The 21,479-nt window shown below is 39.9% G+C and overlaps 1 protein-coding gene across 2 annotated transcripts in view; it reads left to right on the forward strand.

The window, feature by feature from the left end:
* Positions 1 to 21,479, forward strand: part of dgkb (diacylglycerol kinase, beta) — an 828,029-nt gene that overhangs the window by 394,334 nt on the left and 412,216 nt on the right. For both annotated transcript variants that reach the window (XM_063043772.1, XM_063043771.1), the window contains exon 14: positions 2,502 to 2,618. In XM_063043772.1, coding sequence (XP_062899842.1) covers positions 2,502 to 2,618 — 117 coding nt within the window. The remainder of the gene's footprint in view (positions 1 to 2,501; positions 2,619 to 21,479) is intronic.

Below are 21,479 nucleotides of genomic sequence, written 5' to 3' on the forward strand. Positions count from 1 at the left end.
GACTGTTGGTGAGCCCCAGGAGTGGGTCCCATTGATACACAGAACTGAGTGTAGCTCTAAGTCCGGTTCTTTGACAAAACCCATTCACCATGAAAAGGAAAATGAGAGACATTAAATGCAGAAATTCAGCTATTTCTGCAGATGAATTCAAAGGAGTCGTTGTCTAGTGCCATTGTAGCTCTGCCCATCACAACTATATCAAAACTTAAATTAGTAATATGCTTGTTTGTGTTCAAAAGGAAGCATGTAATTAATTTTAAATGAAGTTTGACTACTGGATTGTGTGCAGTGCACTGGTATCTTTCAACTAGGCAGTACTAATAAAGTAGTTTTCATAGGCCTGGCCAAAGATAGCAAACAAAGAGAGAATAAATAACTGCTGAATTACTTTGTTTGAAGTTTCTGCTGAAGAAATAATGGTTTTGTAAAGTCTGAGCCTATTAAGTCTCAGATCAGAATATTGGGTATTGCAAATGATTACCCTGGATTTAATTAAAGGTTGGGATAAGGTTTTGTCTTTCATAAGTAATCTTACATATCATTTAGATGCTGGTCTCAAACTAGCAGCATTATGGGGCTTAGCTAAACAGTAACATGTTTGCAACTTCTGGCTGGATCTGATCCAGAGTTATCTTGCCCAGACAAGAGTTTCATGTTTCATGAATGTGAGGCTAAAATTTGTGGTTGAGTTCTCCTTGCGGTTTTGCCAAATCTAGCCCACTAAGAATTCATGCAAATTCATAGCTTGTTTCAAAGAAGTGCTGGTTTATTCATTGGAGTTTGGTGTGGTTGGATTCAAATACTTTATCAGCTCATTGAAGGACCACTTTTATAAGATAAATGCAAATTCCCAACCTTGGAAAGAAAGGTTCTGTAAAATTTTTGTTACAGTTGGTTGAGTTTTCTTGAAGTATAGTGACTTTAAAAAAAAATACAGCAGAGAATTTGCACACATTAAGCTCCTACAAATAAATGATAATTATGTTGGTTTACAAATAAATATCGGACAGGGCACTGCAGATAGTCCACATTTTCCTCTTCAAATTTGTGGCTTACTATATTCTGCAGCCAGCTAAAAGGGCAAATAGGGCCTAAGCTTAAATGTCCCATCTGAGGACAGTAGTTCTGACAGTGTTGCTTCAATGCTTGAAGTGGATTATTAGCATACATTAATTAAGCTCAGCTCTCCATGGTAAAATGTGAACTTGCATCCTTGAACAAAGATGTTATCAACTGAATCACAAACAAGAGAAATCTGCAGATGCTGGAAATCGAAGCAACACACACAAAATGCTGGAGGAACTCAGCAGGCCAGGCAGCATCTGTGGAAGAGTAAAGCCGACATTTCGGGCGAGACATTTCAGCAGGATTCAAGTACTATCAAATCAAGTATTGTTAACAAGAGTTCATATTTTCTAAACTATTATGCGCTCAGAAATGTGCAACTGTAAATTTTACTGACTTATTCTGCAGTGATCCAGATTTGATTCGGAATGCAGGCACTGTCAGTTTAGAATTTGTGACTACATGGGTTTACACCAGATGCTCTTAATTTTCTCCCACATCCTGAAGATGTGCTGACAAGTTTCTTGGATACTGTAAAATTTACCCTAGGCTGATGGGATTATTCTGCTGGAAACCAGTGTGGCTTCAATTGACTGAGTAGCTTCCTTCTATGTTGTTATGTGTACCCTAAATACCCAGTGTCAAAAGTTGCAGACTGGAGTTAGGCTTTACACATTAGGCCAAAATAGTGAGCCGTTCTAGACTTTTAAAGATGGTGTATTTTGTTTTTTAAATGTTGTGGATTGGCTCTTGCATGGAGTGGGCATCCTTGATTCACAATCCCGCCCCCTCCCACGCACATCCGGGGGTAGTGATTTGTCCACAAGTCAGTGCTCAGGGACATGCTTGTACTTTCACTGCCTAATTGGGACCTAGAGCCTAAACATACAGAGAAATGAAAGATGTTTCCCAGCGCCAAGTTATTTATACAAATGAGTTATGTTCTATAAAAAAAGAATGTGAGTATGGTTTAGAATAATTTGAATATATAGAGGACTCCTTCCTACCGATCCCATCTTGTGCATCAGAAACATCTTCAGAATTGGAATCAGATTGAATATCACTGGCATACGTCATGAAATTTGTTAAATTTTTCATTGATGTTAGAGAAACTCTAGGACAACAGACTTAGCTCATGGTTGGAGGGTCTCGGCCTGAAACGTCGACTGCGCCTCTTCCTATAGATGCTGCTTGGCCTGCTGCGTTCACCAGCAACTTTGATGTGTGTTGCTTGAATTTCCAGCATCTGCAGAATTCCTCGTGTTTAGGTATTAAGGTTTTGTTTTGATCGATTGCCATCATTTTAGTTGAAAAACTGTATCCTTTGCTGAAATGATGGTAGGCGATGCCATGTGTAAATACAGTCTCTTAGAATATGTTATTATGTTTCTGAGAAATGAGAGCTTAACTATGTTTCCATTTTGTTTGAATTCCAGGATAGGCAAACCACTGTGAAAAGAAGAGACGACAATTCCTTGCCAACAAAAAAGTCAGAGGAACGCACCAAGATACAACGAGCTAACTCTGTCACTGTTGACGGGCAGGGTTTGCAGGTGCGTTATCCAACAATGTGGAAAGCTGTCATTCTGTTGCCTCTGGATATAAAAGAAGGCAGAAACTTGGAAAGTGCAATCTTTCAACATTGCCAATTCATGAACTTGAACAGGATCAGTTCAGATGGGAAGTGTTCTTATTGCCCTCATGAGAATGCAATAAACTGTTGTAGTGGGAGGGAAGGATCACTTGAGGGGGAAAATTCAAAAAAGTTAAAGAGAAAGTGTAAGGCAGTAGGGAAATCCAGATACTGAATGAGTTTGGATACAGATAAGAAATTGAAGAGACAGAAGTCAATGGGCTCCTTAATATACAGCAACATAGAATCTTCTGAGCCAAAATGATTTCTTCCTAAAATGCTGATCTCATGTTCTGTTAACAGAGGCAGCACATTTTCTTTTACTCTTCTGCATATTCTTATGATATGTCAAGTACCCTGGAATATTGTGTTCCCAGCCTTAGGAAAAAGTATAATTCACAAAGCTGTAAGGATTTGCAAACAATATTGCAATATTATGAACTGCAGCAATCTTGATCTGAAATCATAGAATCGTAAAGTGTGACAGCTTATAAGTATGCTCTTTGGTTGAAAAAGTCTCAACCAACAATCAAGCATCCATTTACGAAATTGTACACAGAATCCATTTTATTCTCTTTACATTTCCATCATCACTCAAGGCTAATGTAGACTGGTCAGTTAGCTCACCAGCCAGCAAGTCTTTGGGAGAAAACTGGAGCTGTGGGGAAAATTTACGGTCACAGAATAGATGTGCAAACTTCACATAGACAGTAACAGAAATCAGGATTGAACCCAGGTAGCTGAAGGCCCAGTGCCTGTTCCACCCCAAATAGATTTGGCCAATCGACTTGCAAAGATACAGATGCTTTGAAAACAAGTTCATAATGTTTATTTGGACAGTTTCTTGTTTAGACAACCAAAGAATAGATTATTTTAGGTTAAGACATTCTCTGGGGAAGAGGATAATATGATAGAATTTCATATTCAATTTGAGAGTGAGAAATTTGGCATAAAACTAGTGTCTTAAAAGGAAAGGTAAATGTAAAGGCAATCTTCCCAAGGCAAACTACAAAACAAGAGAATAAAATGAAAGATAACGTATACAGAGCATTAGATATTTTAAGATGAGAGTTATTAATTCTCATATAAGATGTATTTATTTGAGAAATAGACCCTACAAGAAGCATGATCCAGCTGTAGATTAACTAAAAAGTTTAATGATGGTGTCACATTGGAAAAATGGCTTACAATACTGTAATAAAATGGTGATGGGGCAGAAAAATGAGAGATAACAAACTGCTGAGGTTCATAGTAGCTTGGGTATTCTCAAAGGTAAAACAGACAAAGTCACCAGGTTACCAGGAAGGCACATCAAGGGTTGGTATTTCTTGCAAAGAGAGGTGGATTGCAAAGTTAAAGAGATCAGAATCAGAATCCGGTTTATTATTAACAACATGTTTCATGGAATTTGTTAACTTAGCAGCAGCAGTTCAATGCGATACATAATATAGAAGAAAAAAAGTAAAAATAAATAGATAACTAAATCAATTACTGTATGCATATATTCAATAGATTAAAAATTGTGCAAAAACAGAAATAGTATATACTAAAAAGGTGAGGTAGTGTTCATGGGTTCAATGTTCATTTAGGAATCGGATGCCAGAGGGGAAGAAGCTGTTCCTGAATTGCTGGCCGTGTGCCTTCAGGCTTCTGTATCTCCTACCTGATGGCAACAGTGAGAAAAGGGCATGCCCTGGGTGCTGGGAATCCTTAATAATGGACGCTGCCTTTCTGAGACACCGGTCCTTGAGGATGTCCTGGGTACTTTGTAAGCTTGTACCCAGGATGGAGCTGACTAAATTTACATCCTGTGCAGTAGCTTCCCCATAGAAGTCAGTGATGCAGCCTATCAGAATGCTCTCCACAGTACATGTACAGTAGTTTTTGAGTGTTTTTCTTAACAAACCAAATCTCTTCAAGCTCCTAATGAAGTATAGTCACTGTCTTGCCTTCTTTATTGCTACATCGATATTTTGGGACCAGGTTAGGTCCTCAAAGATCTTGACACCCAGGAACTTGAAACTGCTCACTCTCTCCAGTTCTGATCCCTCTATGAGGATTGGTATGTGTTCCTTCGTCTTACCCTTCCTGAAGTCCACAGTCAGCTCTTTCGTCTTACTGACATTGAGTGCAAGGTTGTTGCTGTGACACCACCCCACTAGTTGGTATATGTCGTTCCCGTATTCCCTCTCGTCACCATCTGAGATTCAACCAACAATGGTTGTATCATCAGCAAATTTATAGATGGTATTTGAGCTATGCTTAGCCACACAGTCATGGGTGTAGAGAGAGTAGAGCAATGGGCTAAACACATGCCCTGAGGTGCACCAGTGTTGATCGTCAGCAAGAAGGTATTATAACCAATCTGCACAGATTGTGGTCTTCCAGTTAGAAAATCGAGGATCCAATTTAGAACGAGGTACAGAGGTCTAGGTTCTGTAACATATCAATCAGGATTGTGGGAATACGTTGATAAATTTGTGGTAGACATTGGTGAAATTTATTAAATAATGGATATAACTGTTGAGATGATTCAGAGAAAATTTACTGGTTTGCTTTTCTGGGATGAAGAGGTCATTTCTTGCAGAGAGTTTGAGCAAGATCCAGTCCATACACGATAGTTCAGAAGAATAGGGTGAGCTTATCAAAGCATCTAATATTTTGAAGGACGTTGATATGCTGGTTGCTGATAGGATGTTTACAATTGTGAGAGAACCTGGAATAGGAAACATAAATTCAGAATAATGGAGTTATCCTTTTAAATTGGAAATGAGGAGATTTTATTCTACTCTGAATTTTGTGATTTTTAAAAATTCTCTTCCCTAGAAACCTGCAGATGCCAATTCATTGAATATATTCATGTTGAGATAGACATATTTTTGGTGTATAGGGAATAAAAAGTATGAGGAACACTGGCAGAAATATAATGGCCAGACTGAGATCAGATCAGGTAAGAACAAATTCCATCATTTTTTTTTAAATTGCAGAGCACAGTTTTGGGGCCATATTACTTACTTTTTTTCTTCAATGTGGTCTCCAGTTTCTATAAAGGATACTCCTTTCCAAGGCATTCAGGATAGTAAACTTCGTAGGGGCTTTATCAAGTTCTACTTAACAATGACTTTTGTTATTTTTCATGTACTTTGACACCACGGAACAACAGTGGAACTTTACTTTGCAATATTGACAAGCACAAAAACATTCAGACTTTTCTTAAAAAAGCTTCACAGAATAGCTTTTACTGTTAGGTAAGGTCCCAGTCTGTAATCTACCATTCAGCAGGGCATAATCTGACATTGCAATGGATAATTATGGAAGTGCTGATGGAAGTTAACAGTAATTTGCACTGTAGATTCACTCCATTACAGTTTCCTCATTTAAAACAATAGGAGGGCATGCCAATGCACACAAAAATAATTATACCCTCAGGCTGGAATCTTGAACAAGGTTGGTTAAAAATGCAGTCAAGTCAAACAAAGCTACTTTTCATATTACCTGCCAGAATTCTCTTTTTGGCAAACTGTGAGTGATATTAGAACAGCAATCCAGAAATATTAGAATTTAATCAGGATGTGCGATAGCAATGGCATTTGCAATGCATACTCTATCTAATTCTGTTCATTGTGTTGCACGTGAAACATAATCAAGTATAACTCCAAGGTTGCAAATAATCTGATTGAATTTGCAACATTGTTATTGACATCGCAAAGTTAGTGAAAGGGATTTTTGATAGTTTTTGTCTTTGTCATATTTTCTGAGAAAATTTCTGCCCATCCAGTACCAATAATAGATAGTGTGACAATCTAGAAACAAGTCAGGAATTAAAGATGTAAGTAGTTTGAAATCACTTTAAATAATGCTAGTTGTGGACAAGAGTGATTAGATTTCACATTTTATGCTTGACTGTGTTAGGAAAAAGTTGGAATATAGAATAAAAATAGAATATGGCCATCAATTTGCATGACCATGTTAGTTCTTCTTGTGTTGACAGTTTTTGATAGATAATTCTTTGAAACTTTCTTTACTAAGGTAATATTTTGTGTAGCTTCCATACAAATAGTATGCATTTAATGTGGACTTCAAATCTGGTTCTCATTTGAGTAGGTAGCACCTTAAATAATATGTTCCATCTGGCCCAATTTAGCTCCCAAAGATTCTAGTTAAGTTCAAACAGTGTATCATTAGCTCAAAGATAATCTTTTCAATTGATACTAATACCCCCCAAGACTGCTTTTATTGATTTGATTCATTTCAGACGCATGTTAATTCATATGGGACAAAGTAGGCTCAATCTGTAAACAATTGCTTAATAATAATATTTTCAAAATAAACAATACAGCATTCTTCTGTGATGTCCAAGTTGGTAAATGTATTTGGTAAAGTGGAACTAAAAAGTCAAAGAAAGCCCCCAGCATCCTCAGCCTGCCGTGAATGAATTGATTTCAACTTAGCTGGTCATTTTTGACAATAGAGCTCTGTCTCCCAGCTACAGTGACCCAGATTCAATTTGAGCAAGTAGGGCTATCTTTGTGGAGTTTGTTTGTTCTTCCTGCAACCATGTGTGTTTCCTCTGGGTGCTCTGGACAACAGCTGTTCCAAAAGATGAGTGTCTTTTAGTATATAGAATGTTGAGAGGCATTGGTTGTGGGGATAGTCAGAGGCTTTTTCCCCAGGGCTGAAATGGCTGCCACAAGAGGACAGAGGTTTAAGGTGTTTGGGAGTAGGTACAGAGGAGATGTCAGGGGTAAGTTTTTTTATGCAGAGAGCGGTGAGTGCATGGAATAGGCTGCTGGCAAGAGTGGTGGAGGTGGATACGATAGGGTCTTTTAAGAGACTTTTGGATACGTACATGGAGCTTAGAAAAATAGAGGGCTATGGGTAACCCTAGTAATTTCTAAGGTAGGGACATGTTCGGCACAACTTTGTGGGTCGAAGGGCCTATATTGTGCTGTAGATTTTCCATGTTTCTATATCTTTCCCACTGCCAGCTTAGGCCAAGGCCTGAGCCTTAAAGACCTGGAATGTCTGCCATAAATCTCTCTTTTTTTGCCCTTCAGGAGGCTCTGTCAAACCTCCTCTTTGAAGAAGTTTATCATCACCCTTTCTAATTCCTTGTCTTCATTCTTATGTCATTTTTTTGATACTTTCTGTGGAAAGTTCATGATCTTTGGTGTGTTTTATATAATTAAGTTGTTCTCGATGACATGGTTCCACGGTTGATTGGGTAGCAATACTGTCATCAGTCAGAATACAGAATAGGTCTGATTGATGCTACCCTTACCCACATCTCCTCCATTTCCCAGCCATCCACCTCACCCCATTTTCCTGCGGCCTTAACGGGGATAGAGTTTCTTTGCCCTTACCTATCACCCCATGAGCCTCCACATCCAGCACATCCTTTATCATAAATTTCACCATGTTGAATGGGACCTACCACCAAACATGCCTTTATCTACTCTTCTCCATTTTCCCCTTTCTGCAGTGATCATTCCCTCTGTGAATCCCTTGTCCATTCATCCCTCCTGGCACTTATCCCTACAAGTGGAAGAAGTCTTATACCTGCCCACCCACCTCCTCCCTCACCCTCTACTCAAGGCCCCAAACAGCACTTCCAGGTGAGGCAACAACTCACCTGCGGATCTTTTGGGGCTGCCTACAGAATTGGGTGCTCCCAATGCGACCTGCTCTGCAATGGGTGGGTCCTGATGTAGATTGGGGGTCACTTTGCTAAGCACCTTCCTTCCATCTGTAACAAGCAGGATATCCGAGTGGTCAATCATTTTAATTCCAATCCCCCTTCCCATTCTGATGTGTTGCTCCAAGGCCTCCTCTACTGCTACAATGAGTACGATAAGGCCAATCTCAGGCTGGAGGAGTAACATTCCATTACAGTACCCTTCAACTTGATGGCATGAACATCAATTCCTTTAAATTCTGGTAATTTTTCCCCTTCTCCCTTCTCTCGTCTTCCATTCCCCTCTCTAGCTCCCCTGTTACCGCTTCTCCTCTCCTCATAGAAACATAGAAAATAGGTGCAGGAGTAGGCCATTCGGCCCTTTGAGCCTGCACCACCATTCAGTATGATCATGGCTGATCATCCAACTCAGAACCCTGTACCAGCCTTCCCTCCATACCCCCTGATCCTTTCAGCCACAAGGGCCATATCTAACTCCCTCTTAAATATAGCCAATGAACTGGCCTCAACTGTTTCCTGTGGCAGAGAATTCCACAGATTCAGCACTCTCTGTGTGAAGAAGTTTTTCCTCATCTTGGTCCTAAAAGGCTTCCCCTTTATCCTTAAACTGTGACCCCCTCGTTCTCCAACATTGGGAACAATCTTCCTGCATCTAGCCTGTCCAATCCCTTTAGAATTTTATACGTTTCAATAAGATCTCCCCTCAATCTTCTAAAATCCAGCGAGTGTATCTGCCTATCACTTCCCCCGGTGCCCACCTCCTTCCCTTTCTCGCATGATCCAGTCTCCTCTCCTTTCTCATTCTTCCTTCTTCAGCTCTTTACTTTCTCCAACTATCACCTCCCAGCTTCTCATTTCATGCCCCCTCCCCCACCCACCTGGCTTCACCTATTATCTTCTAATTTGTAGTCCTTCTCCTTCCCCCAACCTTCTTATTCTGCCTTCTTTCTCTTCCATTCGAGTACAAATGAAGGGGCTCAGCCTGAAATGTTGACTGTTTATTCCTTCCCATGTATGCTGCCTGACCTGCTAGGTGCCTCCAGCTTTTTGTATGTGTTTCTCTGGATTTCCAGCATTTGAGAATCTCTTGTTTTTATGATCTCCTTACCAGGCTGTTCATCACCTTGAACAATGCCTGGTGAAGAGAAAGTGACTTTTAGTTCATGTCAAAGCCCTTATCATCTGCATCTGGTTAAAAATCTCCCTTTCAACTGAGTGAGAATTCATTCTTGCACTCCAGTGAGCTGATCCTAAACTGGCCTTACTTGTGCCACCTCCTGCTCTTGTGCTGTGCACATCTCTGTAACTCCTATTCATTCTACCTGGGATGATAATTCCGTTCTGCTGCTTGGAGTACAGGAACTAGGAATAATTCACCTGTGATTGCGATCTTTACCTCAGTTGTACAGGGTGAATCATGTGAAATGTGTTCCTTGTTCAGAGTCAATGTGACATGGGAATCCCCATCTCGGAATGTAGTTTTTGACCAGAATTTTTGCTGTATGAGTGACAGTGGTTTTCATTGCTGGAATAGCTTCCACCCATCTTGAAAACATGTCCACTATTACCTCTGGACTGAGTATCCCTGATACTTTGGTAAAGAAATGTGCTCCACTTGTAAGTGTAAAAATGGACCAGGTAGGGCAGGAGCACTTAATTATGGTAGCTTTTCCTTTGCTCCAGGATTCATTTTCTGGCATGTCATACATCTTTCAAATGCTTGTCGACTTTGTGCCCTGAGCTTTGGATTCCACTGCCAATACGAGAATCTATCAATCATCTTTATCTGGGACTCATAATGCAAGTGCAGTACACAATGTCACCTTTAAAGTTTGAAGCACTTTCAGTTGTTCTTCATTAGGAATCACAGGGTTGTCCGAGCACTTACTCTCTTTCAGCAGATTGATGAGTGGTTGAGTAATAGTTGATGGATCTGCCACTAGCTTGTCAGTACAATAATTAGCAATGATTTTATTTTCATTCCCCTGTGTCTTTACTCCTTTGGTCTTTATTGGAGTAAGCTGTGACATAGCTGTAAAACTTATTAATTCATCACTGCCATTCTCACTTGAGTCACTAGGGGCTGCTGTAGAGTCCATATCATGTCCATCCTGTAATTCTTTGGAGTTCAGATGATGTTACTGTCTCTAGTGTCAGTCCAATGTATACTGTAAATCTCTAGAGTTCGGATGGTGGCGCTGTATAGGGAGACTGTTCAATGTGAGCTGTAATTCTTTTGGCGAACATCCACTTGAAGTCACGGCTGCCCTTTCTTACATTGAGTTTGCTTTGAAACTCTGCAATGCACATCAATTTTATCATGTTTTTTCACTTGTTTGGTTAATGCAAAGATTTGCTCATTGGACTTTTTACTGTTTCTATCATGCTGTTTTTGTAGCTTATCAAAAGTTTCATGTTTCTTTTGATTAGTAAGACTTTACTCAACGCTAACTCTTTCAACCACTCACACATTTGATCAAACCAGCCACGTGATGTTCAATCTAAATCAGTAGCAGCCGTTTCCTGGGTCTTATCCCATACTTTCACAACATCATCTAGAAGCCAAGTTTCACTAGATCCAACATTGATGTTTCTCATTAACTTTATCAAACCAGAATGTTTTATTCAAGTAGGAGCTCAAACCCTCAGTTATCTGTTCACATGTAACAGAGATTCTGTAGTTCATTTCATGACTTTGGCCATTGCCTTGATTCATTCTTAGTTCATACATATCTTTTATTACTTTGACCGCGATCTCGGAATTTTAACAGGTTGTCCTGCAACCTGAACTTAATTATTTTCTCCTAAACTCTGCTAGCTTGCATGTGTTTAAGTTTTTCTCCACTGGATTGCACAAATTTGTTATCATTTTATCCATGCTCCACTGTTTGCAAGAATTTAAATTTTGATGCTCTACCGGCTTGTGTATTTAAACCATGCACTCCTGGTTTTGCATGTGGCTCTACCCAGTTGTGTTGCTTTTTTTTTACAGATTGTAACTCCTCACTCCTAACTCCCAACTCCCAACCAGAAATAGTTTTGAACAACAATTTGGAACATAAGAGGAAGTTCTTACCCCTTTAGTTCGGTGCTAAGCATTCTACTTCGACTGGACAATTTCTACAAGTTCCAAACTCAGAAATCTTGCCGATTACGCCACTTGTCAGATTCTGATGTTTTAATCCAGTGATATTTTTGAAGTTAGGAAAGAGGCATGAAACTTGTTGCTTCATGATTGTTTTATTAGGGGTTGATAGAACAAAGAGATATTGAAACAGAAAGTAATAGGAGAGAGAAAAATTAAAAATGGTGCCTAGCATAAAACAGCTATTTTTATACTATTGAGATAAGGAAAATTCCATTCAAATTTATAGATAAGAGACTATGAATTGGAAAGTACTTATTTGAATACTGCAGTACCAAGTTAACCAATGAGAACACACTTATTTATTTAAAGCAGAACAAAGAAGCTTCCAGAGCTTTCCAGAATTATACATTGTATAATCACTGGAGGCATATTAAACTAGCATAAAATACAAAAAGTACTTAAAATATGATCAGATAATTAATTGTTAAACTGCAAAGAAAATAACAATTAAACTGTCTAATCTAGGAATTAAATGATTAGATCCAACAATGTGCAATAGCAAATTGGCAGATAACAACTAGTGAAGTTATGGATGTTGTAAAGGATTATTAAGGAAAATAGCAGAATATAAACCAGTTACAGATATGGGCAGAGAAGTGCCAGGTGAAATTTAAGTGGGAGGTATTGCACTTTGGGAGGTCAAATGAAAGGAGAAGCAGCATTGAGGCACAGGAGGATCCTGAGGTTCATGTCCATAATTCGCTGAATGTGGCTGCACAAGTGAATACATTGCTGAAGAAGGCATATAGCAGGGGTTTTGACTATAAGAGTAAGAAAGTCATGCTGCAGCTATGTAACATTTTAGTCTGATCACACTTAGAGTATTATCTGTAGTTCTGGTCACCCCATTATAGAAAGAATGTGAAAACAGTGCAGAGGGTACAGAAGAGATTGACCAGGATACTGTCTGGATTAAAGGGTAGGAACTACAAGGAAAGTTTGGACAAATTTGTGTTTTTCTCCCTACAGTGTCAGAAGCTGAGGAGTGAGAGAGTTTTTTAAATTATGAGGGACATGGATATGGTAGGCTATCAAAACTTTTCCCCAGGACAGAGATATCAAGTAGCCGAGGACATGCTTTTAAGGTTAGAGGAGGGAGTAAAAAGGCGACATGAGGACAAGTTTACTTTTATGCAAAGTGTGACAGGTGCCCGAAACGGTACCGGGGTAGTTGTGAAAGCAGACTGTTTGGTGGATTTTAAGAGGCTTTTAGATAGACACATGAAAATAAAGGAATGGGGTGGGGTGGGGAATGGATGACATGCAGGATGAAGACATTTATTATAAATTGGCAGTATGTTCAGCACAACATCATGGGCAAATGGCCTGTCCACTGCAGTACTGTTATCTGTTCTATGTTCTTGCTTCACTCGTTCATTCCCTCACACCCAGTTCAAGATCAAACAGGCCTTCTAATCACAGCCAGAGAGACCTCAAGCAGCTTGTTTTTGATGACCAGTGCTGCCTTCATGCATGTGTGACACACTGTTACAGCAGGGACATCTATCATTCTCTGCTTGTCAGTTGGTGTCACCTTGTGGGCGCAGTTGTCCCCTGAACAAATACTGAACATGCAGATAAGAAAGTAATGGTATTTGCCTGTCTAACAATAGTTCTGACTAATCAATTTTCTGTATCTAAATTACTGTGAACTATACAAAAACTTTCAGCTGTACGGGAGAATTCCTAATCCTTCCTTAAATTTCTTTCTTTATGGGTTATGCTACTGGCATTATTCCATCTCTTTCTATATTGCTATTGACTAACTTTTTGGGACATTTATCAGCTGTAATGGGGAAAGAGACCCTTGATATGTCTTTGTTTCTTCCACAAATACCATCACTGTGTCTGAAAGCCCCCACTGAGTTATGCTTCGTTGCATCAGGTAATGTACTTTCTTCCCAATTATCAAGGTTGGCCTTCTTTCTGGGAGGTTGATTTTAAGATCCTGTTGTCCTATCAGATTTTCTGCCCTCTGAATGGTAAGTTGCCTACTGGCATAATGATTGGTGCAAAAAGCCATCTGTTACATTCAAGTGTGCAATAGCCCTGAAGAATAATATTGATCAATTCTTCTGGCAGAATGATTGTATAGCTAGAGTGAGTACTCTCTCCAATACGTGTGCCATGTGCATGTACTAGAGTCATCACTCTTGCACCAAAGATTTACTCCATAAGTTATATAAGTCGTCCAGCACATATCACTGTTCTTCCTAAAAGGCTGAAAATCCAATATGTTAGACTGTACCGATCAATAACAAACTATCAGTTGAATATATCTGCAACTAGTTTCATTATTAAGAAACAAATAATTTGCAACACAGTGTGTGCTTAACATAATCACACATAGGCCAAAGCCAGCATGGCTTCCTCAAAGGAAAATCCTGCCTGAATAATCTACTGCAATTCTTTGATGAAATTACAATCAGGGAGACAAAGGAGATGCAGTAGATGTGGTGTACTTGGGTTTACAGAAGGCTTTTTACAAGGTGCCACACGTGAGGCTGCTTAGCAAGATAAGAACCCATGGAATTACGGGGAAGTTACTAGTGTGGAGCATTAGCTGGTCAGCTGACAACAGAGTGGGAATAAAAGGATCCTAGTCTGGCTGGCTGCTGGTTACCAGTGAAGTTCCACAGGGGTCAGTGTTGGGGCCATAGCTTTTTACAATATATGTCGATGATTTGGACTATGGGATTAATGGAATTGTGACTAAATATGCTGATGATACAAAGATAGGTGGAGGATCGGGTAGTGTTGAAGAAACAGAGGACTTGCAGTGAGACTTAATAGTTTAGGGAAATGGGCAAAGAAGTGGCAAATGAAATACAATGTTGGAAAGTGTATGGTCATGTACTTTGGTGGAAGAAATAAACGGGCAGACTATTATTTAGATGGGGAGAGAATTCAAAATGCAGAGATGTGAAGGTACTTGGGAGTCCTTGTGCAAGATACCCTAAAGGTTAACCTCCGGTTTGAGTTGGTTATGAAGAAGGTGAATGCAATGTTAGCATTCATATCTGGAGGTCGTCGTCGTGTCTATCCCTCGAGGCCATCGTCGTGGCTATCCCTCGAGGTAGAGGATGATGGTCTTCATTCCATTGATCTACTTATGGGCTCTCAAGTGGCTTACGAGTCCAATCTTGGCTTTGAAAGTTCTTCCGCATTCAGGACAGGTAATTCCAGATGGCAGATCAGGCTTTGGTTGTTGCTGCCTCTCTTTCCATTTTCTTCTTCTAATTCTGCACATCTGTTGGCTTTAAAAGTTGTTGTTCCTTCTCCGACGATGGCTTGCCAGAGTTTCCTGTCCATGGCATTGGTTTCCCAATTGTTGATGTCGATGTTACTTTCCTTCATGTTGGCTTTTAAGATGTCTTTGAAACTCTTCTGTTGTCCGCCTCTTTTACGTTCCCCTTCTTTAAGCTGGGAGTAGAAGATTTGTTTCAGAAGACATTCATCTTTCATCTGAACAACCTGACCACTCCATCTTAGTTGGTTCTTGATGACGTAGGCTTCAATGCTTGTTGTTTTTGCTTCATTTAGCACACTGACGTTGGTTCTTCAATCTTCCCAGCTGATGTTTAAGATGTTTTGAAGACAGCGTTGATGGAACTTTTCAAATGCCTTCAGATGTCGTCGGTATGTTGTCCAGATTTCTGATGCATACAGGAGCATTGGGATCACCACTCCTTTGTACACTAACATTTTGGTGTCTGTTCGGATGTCAGGATCATGAAAGACTCTTGTTCAGAGATGTCCAAAAGCTGTTCCAACACATTTAAGACGATGTTAGATCTCGTCATTAAGGTCGACGTTAGAGGAGAGGTGACTTCCAAGATGCGGATAGTGGTCCATGTTTTCCAGGGTTATTTTGCCAAGTTGAATTGATGGTTCTATCTGATTTGTCTCAGTTGGTGACAGTTGGTAGATGAGTCTTCTTAGAATTGATGGTAATTCAATTGATGGAATTGAATTCATGGTTGATGCACAGTTGAAGGCAGTTAGAATCTGTTGTAGGTGGTTTTCTGAGAGAGCTGCAACACTGTTGTCATATGCGTATTGGAACTCAATGAAGGAACACGTGGATGTCTTGTTTTTGGACTTGAGAGGAGCAAGATTGAAAGGTCTGCCATCTGTTCCATACTCTGGTCAGTCTGAATTTGGGTTATCCATCAGAGTTCGTATATTTTATAGTTTAGTTTCACTTCTCGGTGTTTTTCGACCGCATGATGGTGATCCCTCTGGACGTGGCTTTCCAGACAGGATGGGGTAAAGCAGACTATTTTTAGGCACCTTTTCTAGCCCCTTCCCAGTTCAGGGTGAGCAGAGTGGACCCTAAATAGGGCTGCTCAGGCGTGAATACTGCTACCGAACAGCTTTCATGCTTCTGTCCAAAAGTTGAGCGACTGAATCAAGTATTCACCGCTTTCGTGCCGGTTCTTGACTAGGAGCTTTCAACCATCACATTGCCTGCTCCCATCGCCCTCCCCCGATCGACCTGAAGAAGTGGCCCACAGAGCGAAGACGCCTGTGTGTGTATTTGTTTAATGTGTACTTGATGTTGCACTCCAAGAAGCACACGATACTTCACAAATCAACCAACTGATTCCAATGGCATGGAAACCACGGCGATTGGAGCTGAGGGATTTGTTGCAGCCTTCATCCGCCTTCACATCCGTTGAGTTCGAGGTAACTTCATCCGTCTGTTCCACCGTTAAGGTCTTGGTTGGATTGCTGTTTGTCACAGGGACCTCACCCTCGACCTTACCATCATGGGTGACCCTACCAGGAGCATAGCTGCAGACAGCATCGCTCTTGGGACCTCAGGACCACACAAGCTTCGCCACCTCGACAAGGTGATAATCCACAGAGAAAATTTCTGTAGGTATAGAATATAAGAGCAGGGATGTGATATTGAAGCTCTGTAAGGCACTCGTGTGACAACACTTGGAGTATTGTGTGCAGTTTTGGGCTCCTTATTTTAGAAAGAATGTACTGACATTGGAGAGGGTTCAGAGAAGATTCACGAGAATGATTCCAGGAATGAAAGGGTATGAGGAACGTCTGGCAGCTCTTGGGATGTTTTCCCTGGAGTTCAGGAGAATGAAGGGGGATCTCATAGAAACATTCCGAATGTTAGAAGGCCTGAACAGATTAGATACGGCAAAGTTACTTTCCATGATGGGGGATTCTAGGACGAGGAGGCATGACTTCAGGATTGAAGGACGTCCTTTCAGAACTGAGATGCGGAGAAATTACTTTAGTCAAAGGGTGTTAAATCTGTGGAATTTGTTGCCACGAGCGGCTGTGGAGGCCAAGTCTTTGGATGTATTTAAGGCAGAGATAGACAGGTTCTTGATTAGCCAGGGCATCAGAGGATATGGGGTGAAAGCGGGGGAATGGTGATGACTGGAGGAATGGATCAGCCATGATTAAATGGTGGAGCAGACTCGATGGCCGAATGGCCTACTTCTGCTCTTATATCTTATGGTTTTATGGTTTTATAATCACCTGGAGTGGTTGCAAAACTGAAATAGCAGTGTCTCAAGTCAGTGAATCCTTTTCCAGGTCTCATTTATTTTAATTTTATTGAGATGCAGTGCAGAATAGGCTCTTCCCACCCCTCGAGCTGCACCATCCAGCAATTCCCCTGATTTAATCCTATCTTAATCGCGGTAGAATTTACAATGACTGATTAACCTGCCAAATTGTATGCCTCTTTGGACAGTAGAAGGAAACTGGAGCACCCAGAGGAAACCCTCCTTGTCATGAGGAGAATGTAAGAAGTCCTTACAGGCTGCAGCAGGAATTGAACCTGAGTTGCTGGTACTGTGAGGTGTTGCACTAACCATTATCCTACCATGCTGCACTATTGTTGAGGCTTTATTAACCATGTCAAGACTACCACAAGCAGAAGGCTGTCAGTGTCTGAGCACGCAATTTCGAGTGAAACAATAGAAGCAAAGGAATTCTGGATGGGAATAACGCACTGTATGTACATTGCTTCAAGCCAGGTTTTGACATACCTGATCAAAATGGCCTGTTCATTAAGCTTGTTCCATTGAAGATGAGCCAGATTCTTTTCAAAAGGCAGGTAATTAGAACATTAATTATTTCTGTCACTCAAATGGACGAGTTGTGAATAGCAACTCCCTTGCTGTATGCCAAATTGTTTACTAGACTGACTGGAAATTTTCCTCTTCTGTGAGTGCATGGAACAATCACACAAGAAATTAGTTGTATTCTGTAATGAAAAAGATGCTTGCACTTTCATCTGAATAATCTGAGGTACATGCCAAATAAATTAAATGTAATTAATTTCTGATTGTCAACAACTTTGTTAATGAAAGCACACTGTCTACTCTCCATCTTGCCAACAACCTCTGGATTGTATTTTTCAATATTTTCTCTTGTTATTTCTTTGGTTTCCTTGAGTTTTGTTCTTGTATTAGAAATATTGAACCCGTATTTAAAATCCATGTACAGTACCTGTTTTGACAAGATGCGGAGCTGCTTCCAATGGTTGGCCAATAATTGCAATCCAGACTGACACAAGCACAGTCACTTTGGCACAGCAGAAGGGGAGACTGGCACCTTAAGAAATGTAACCCAGCGCGAGTTTTCAACTTCAGAAGAGGAAAAGGGAAGGGGGAGGGGTGCAGGAGTAATACTTGGTAAAAACTTCCATTCATTCTTGGTAGAAGCATCATAAGCCTTTGACTTTGTTCTGGTGCCACTCACTGGCACTTGCTGGAATGAATGTTCATTTTGATTAATGGTACAATAAATTATTGGCTTATTTCTTTCATCTGTGTTTTTCAGTCATCATAGTTCATTCTCGAAACGCAATGAATGAATGCGGCATTTGATGTAATAAGCAGTGCTTTTCAATATGAACGAACGGAGATAGGGTAGTCCTGGTTAATGCAACAACTTAGTGATCAGTTTCAGATCCAGTAAAATAAATATCATTTGCCAAGCTCTTTGCCCTCAGGTTTCAGAGTCAGCTGCCAACTGTGGGATGGTTGATAAAGGTGTTCCAATATGACACACCATTAAATTAAGGCTTCCAGCTGTCAGAAAGGACTTTACTCCTAGTGCTAGAAATAACATTATATATATCTTTTGGTGTTACTCAGGAAATAATTTCTTTAATTGCAGGGCTCACATGTCTGTTCAGGTGTTTTAGAGTACCCTACCAATCCTCTAAGAGCGCCATTCCAAAGAGTTAAGTACTACTGAAGTCTAAAACTGATTTGCAAAGCAAATTCATATTTACTTCCCAAAGAATTAATGCTTGTATCAGAGGAGAAAAGAAACAAAAACGAATAACTACGGTGCACTCTAGAGATACCATGGCAACGAAAAAGACTGCAATTCATTGATGTCTATTAATCATAGTTAAGCACATTTATCTTAGTTCTTTATAGCTAACCAGCATAATGATCAGGATTATTATTTATAATTAGAGGAAGTAATAGATCATACATAACCTTTGGATGAGTCTCATTAATTTACCTGATTCCATCGGGACTTCATACTGAGGTAGTTAGGTACTTCATCTCTGTCATTCTGTGCTCCAATGGCACATAGTTAATGCTCTGAAAAGGACAGCAGTGTGATCGTGGAAAGAAAAATATGACGAATACTCAAGGGAAGTTTATGACTATACAAGAGTGATATGAAACTGTAGGGCATTGCTTTGGAATTTGGGGTGCAATGTTTCTGAAGCCAATAGGTGTTACATGAAATACACTGGTGATTCATGGCATTTGGTTTTTGGAATGTGTGGGTGTTAACATTAAGTAAGAGCACGGTGCCAAATGCCACTGTGCCAATTATGATAAAGGCACTTAATAATCAGAGATTTACTTTCAACTAAATACGCTACTTAATTAACTGTAAAAGTTGGTAAGTCTATGGAAAATTTGGTGAAAGAGTTGCTTTCAAAACAGTTCATGGGTAGGATAGAGAATTCCTGTCCAGAAATATAAATCATATGGCTAAAGTGAAATCTAATGTTTCCTCACTGTAGGTTTCTCACATGTTTCATCTTTACCATGATACATTGACTCATTTTCCATAGCACTGTGGCAGAACAGATAGTGCTGGTGCTTCTTGGATTCAGTGATCCGGATTCAATCCCAACCCCAGGTGTCTAAGTGGCATCCTTCTGTGACTGCATGGGTTTTCTTGTGTGCTCCAGTTTTTCCTGTCATCTCAAAGCTATGCTTGTTGGTAGGTTACCATGAAATATGGCAAGAGAATCAGGATGAAGCTGATGGATATATGAGAGAGCATGTGCCAAAGGAAGTAAGTGGGGAAATGGGATTGATGGAGCTGGTCTGAGAGCCAGGATTGACTCAATATGCTGAATGACCTTCTATACCATTTGGAAACTTGAAAAAAATATGAAGTGCGATTGTGATATTAAATGTTTACCTACTTGCATATTTGCAGCAGTCATTATGAAATTTACACCAAAAAGAAATCAAACATTGTGTAGAGCCTCTTACCCATGTTCCTGCTTAATGGAGTTGTTTTTAGCTCTTGGTGCTAAAGGGATAGTTAATGGTCAGCTGTGTGAACTTTGTGGGCAGCAACTAATTTGCAATGAAATAGAGTCAGCCAGCAGTCTGGGCCTTGTGAATGTCATAAAGGGGAAGAGAATGGGGGTATTGTTTCCATTACCCCAAGAAAAGTTTCCAGTTCATCTCTCCAAACTCAGCAGTCCCCTTTAGGACAGAATGTTCATCAATTCAGCACTTGATACAAACAGATAGATCGATTAGGGAATAAATGGGGCCCAGAAGTATGGGAACCCATTTATACCAGTTGTGAAAAAAGGATCTGACGTGCTTTCACAATGTTTTTACCTTGCTAGGACTATCCTCAATATAAACTGCTATCTTCTTTCTTTTACAATCTCAAGAAATAATTGAAAGTGAAGGGATATAATTGCACAACTACCTTTTGATTTTTCTTCATATTCATCCCTGTTATTTTAATGGATAAATACACTTGGTGGATGTTCTGCTGGAATGGGTGAAAAGGACTGATAATTTAAAAGAACTGCTTTTGAGGACAATACTTTATAGAATTCCACTAACTTGCTTTTGCATCAATTTTGAAACATTCTGAAAATGAAGAAACTTAATTTACAAATAAAATGTCTCCTATTGCAGTGTTGAGTTGTTGGTTAAAACTTTCAATATTTTAGAACCATAGAACACAGCACAGAAAACAGGCCATTCAGCCCTTCTAGTCTGTGCCGAAACTTTATTCTGCTAGTCCCATTGACCTACAACCAGTCCATAACGCCCAGACCTCTCCCATCCATCTATCTATCCAATTTATTCTTAAAACTTACATGTGGTAAACTTACTGCATTTACCACGTCAGATGGCAGCTCGTTCCATACTCCCACCACTCTCTGAGTGAAGAAGTTCCCCCTAATGTTCCCCTAAACCTTTCCCCTTTCACCCTAAAGCCATGTCCTCTAGTATTTATACCATGTCCTCTCGTATAATGTGTCATTTCTTAATGCATGCATTTCTAAATGACAATAAAAGAGGACTACGTGTCTTCATAATCATTTATCTCTCCTAATCCAAGTGGAAAGAGCCTACTCACATTTACTCTGTCTATACTCCTCATAATTTTGTAAACCTCTATCAAATCCCCCCTCATTCTTCTATGCTCCAAGGAATAAAGCCCTAACCTGTTCAATCTTTCCCTGTAACTCAACTTCTGAAGACCTGGCAACATCCTAGTAAATCTTCTCTGCACTCTTTCAATCTTACTGATATCCTTCCTATAGTTAGGTAACCAGAACTGCATTCAATACTCCAAATTTGGCCTCACCAATGTCTTGTACAACCTCCCCATAACATCCCAACTTCTATACTCAATACTTTGATTTATGAATGCCAGGATGC

The sequence above is a fragment of the Mobula hypostoma genome, chromosome 3 (assembly GCF_963921235.1).
Source record: "Mobula hypostoma chromosome 3, sMobHyp1.1, whole genome shotgun sequence".
NCBI lineage: Eukaryota > Metazoa > Chordata > Chondrichthyes > Myliobatiformes > Myliobatidae > Mobula > Mobula hypostoma.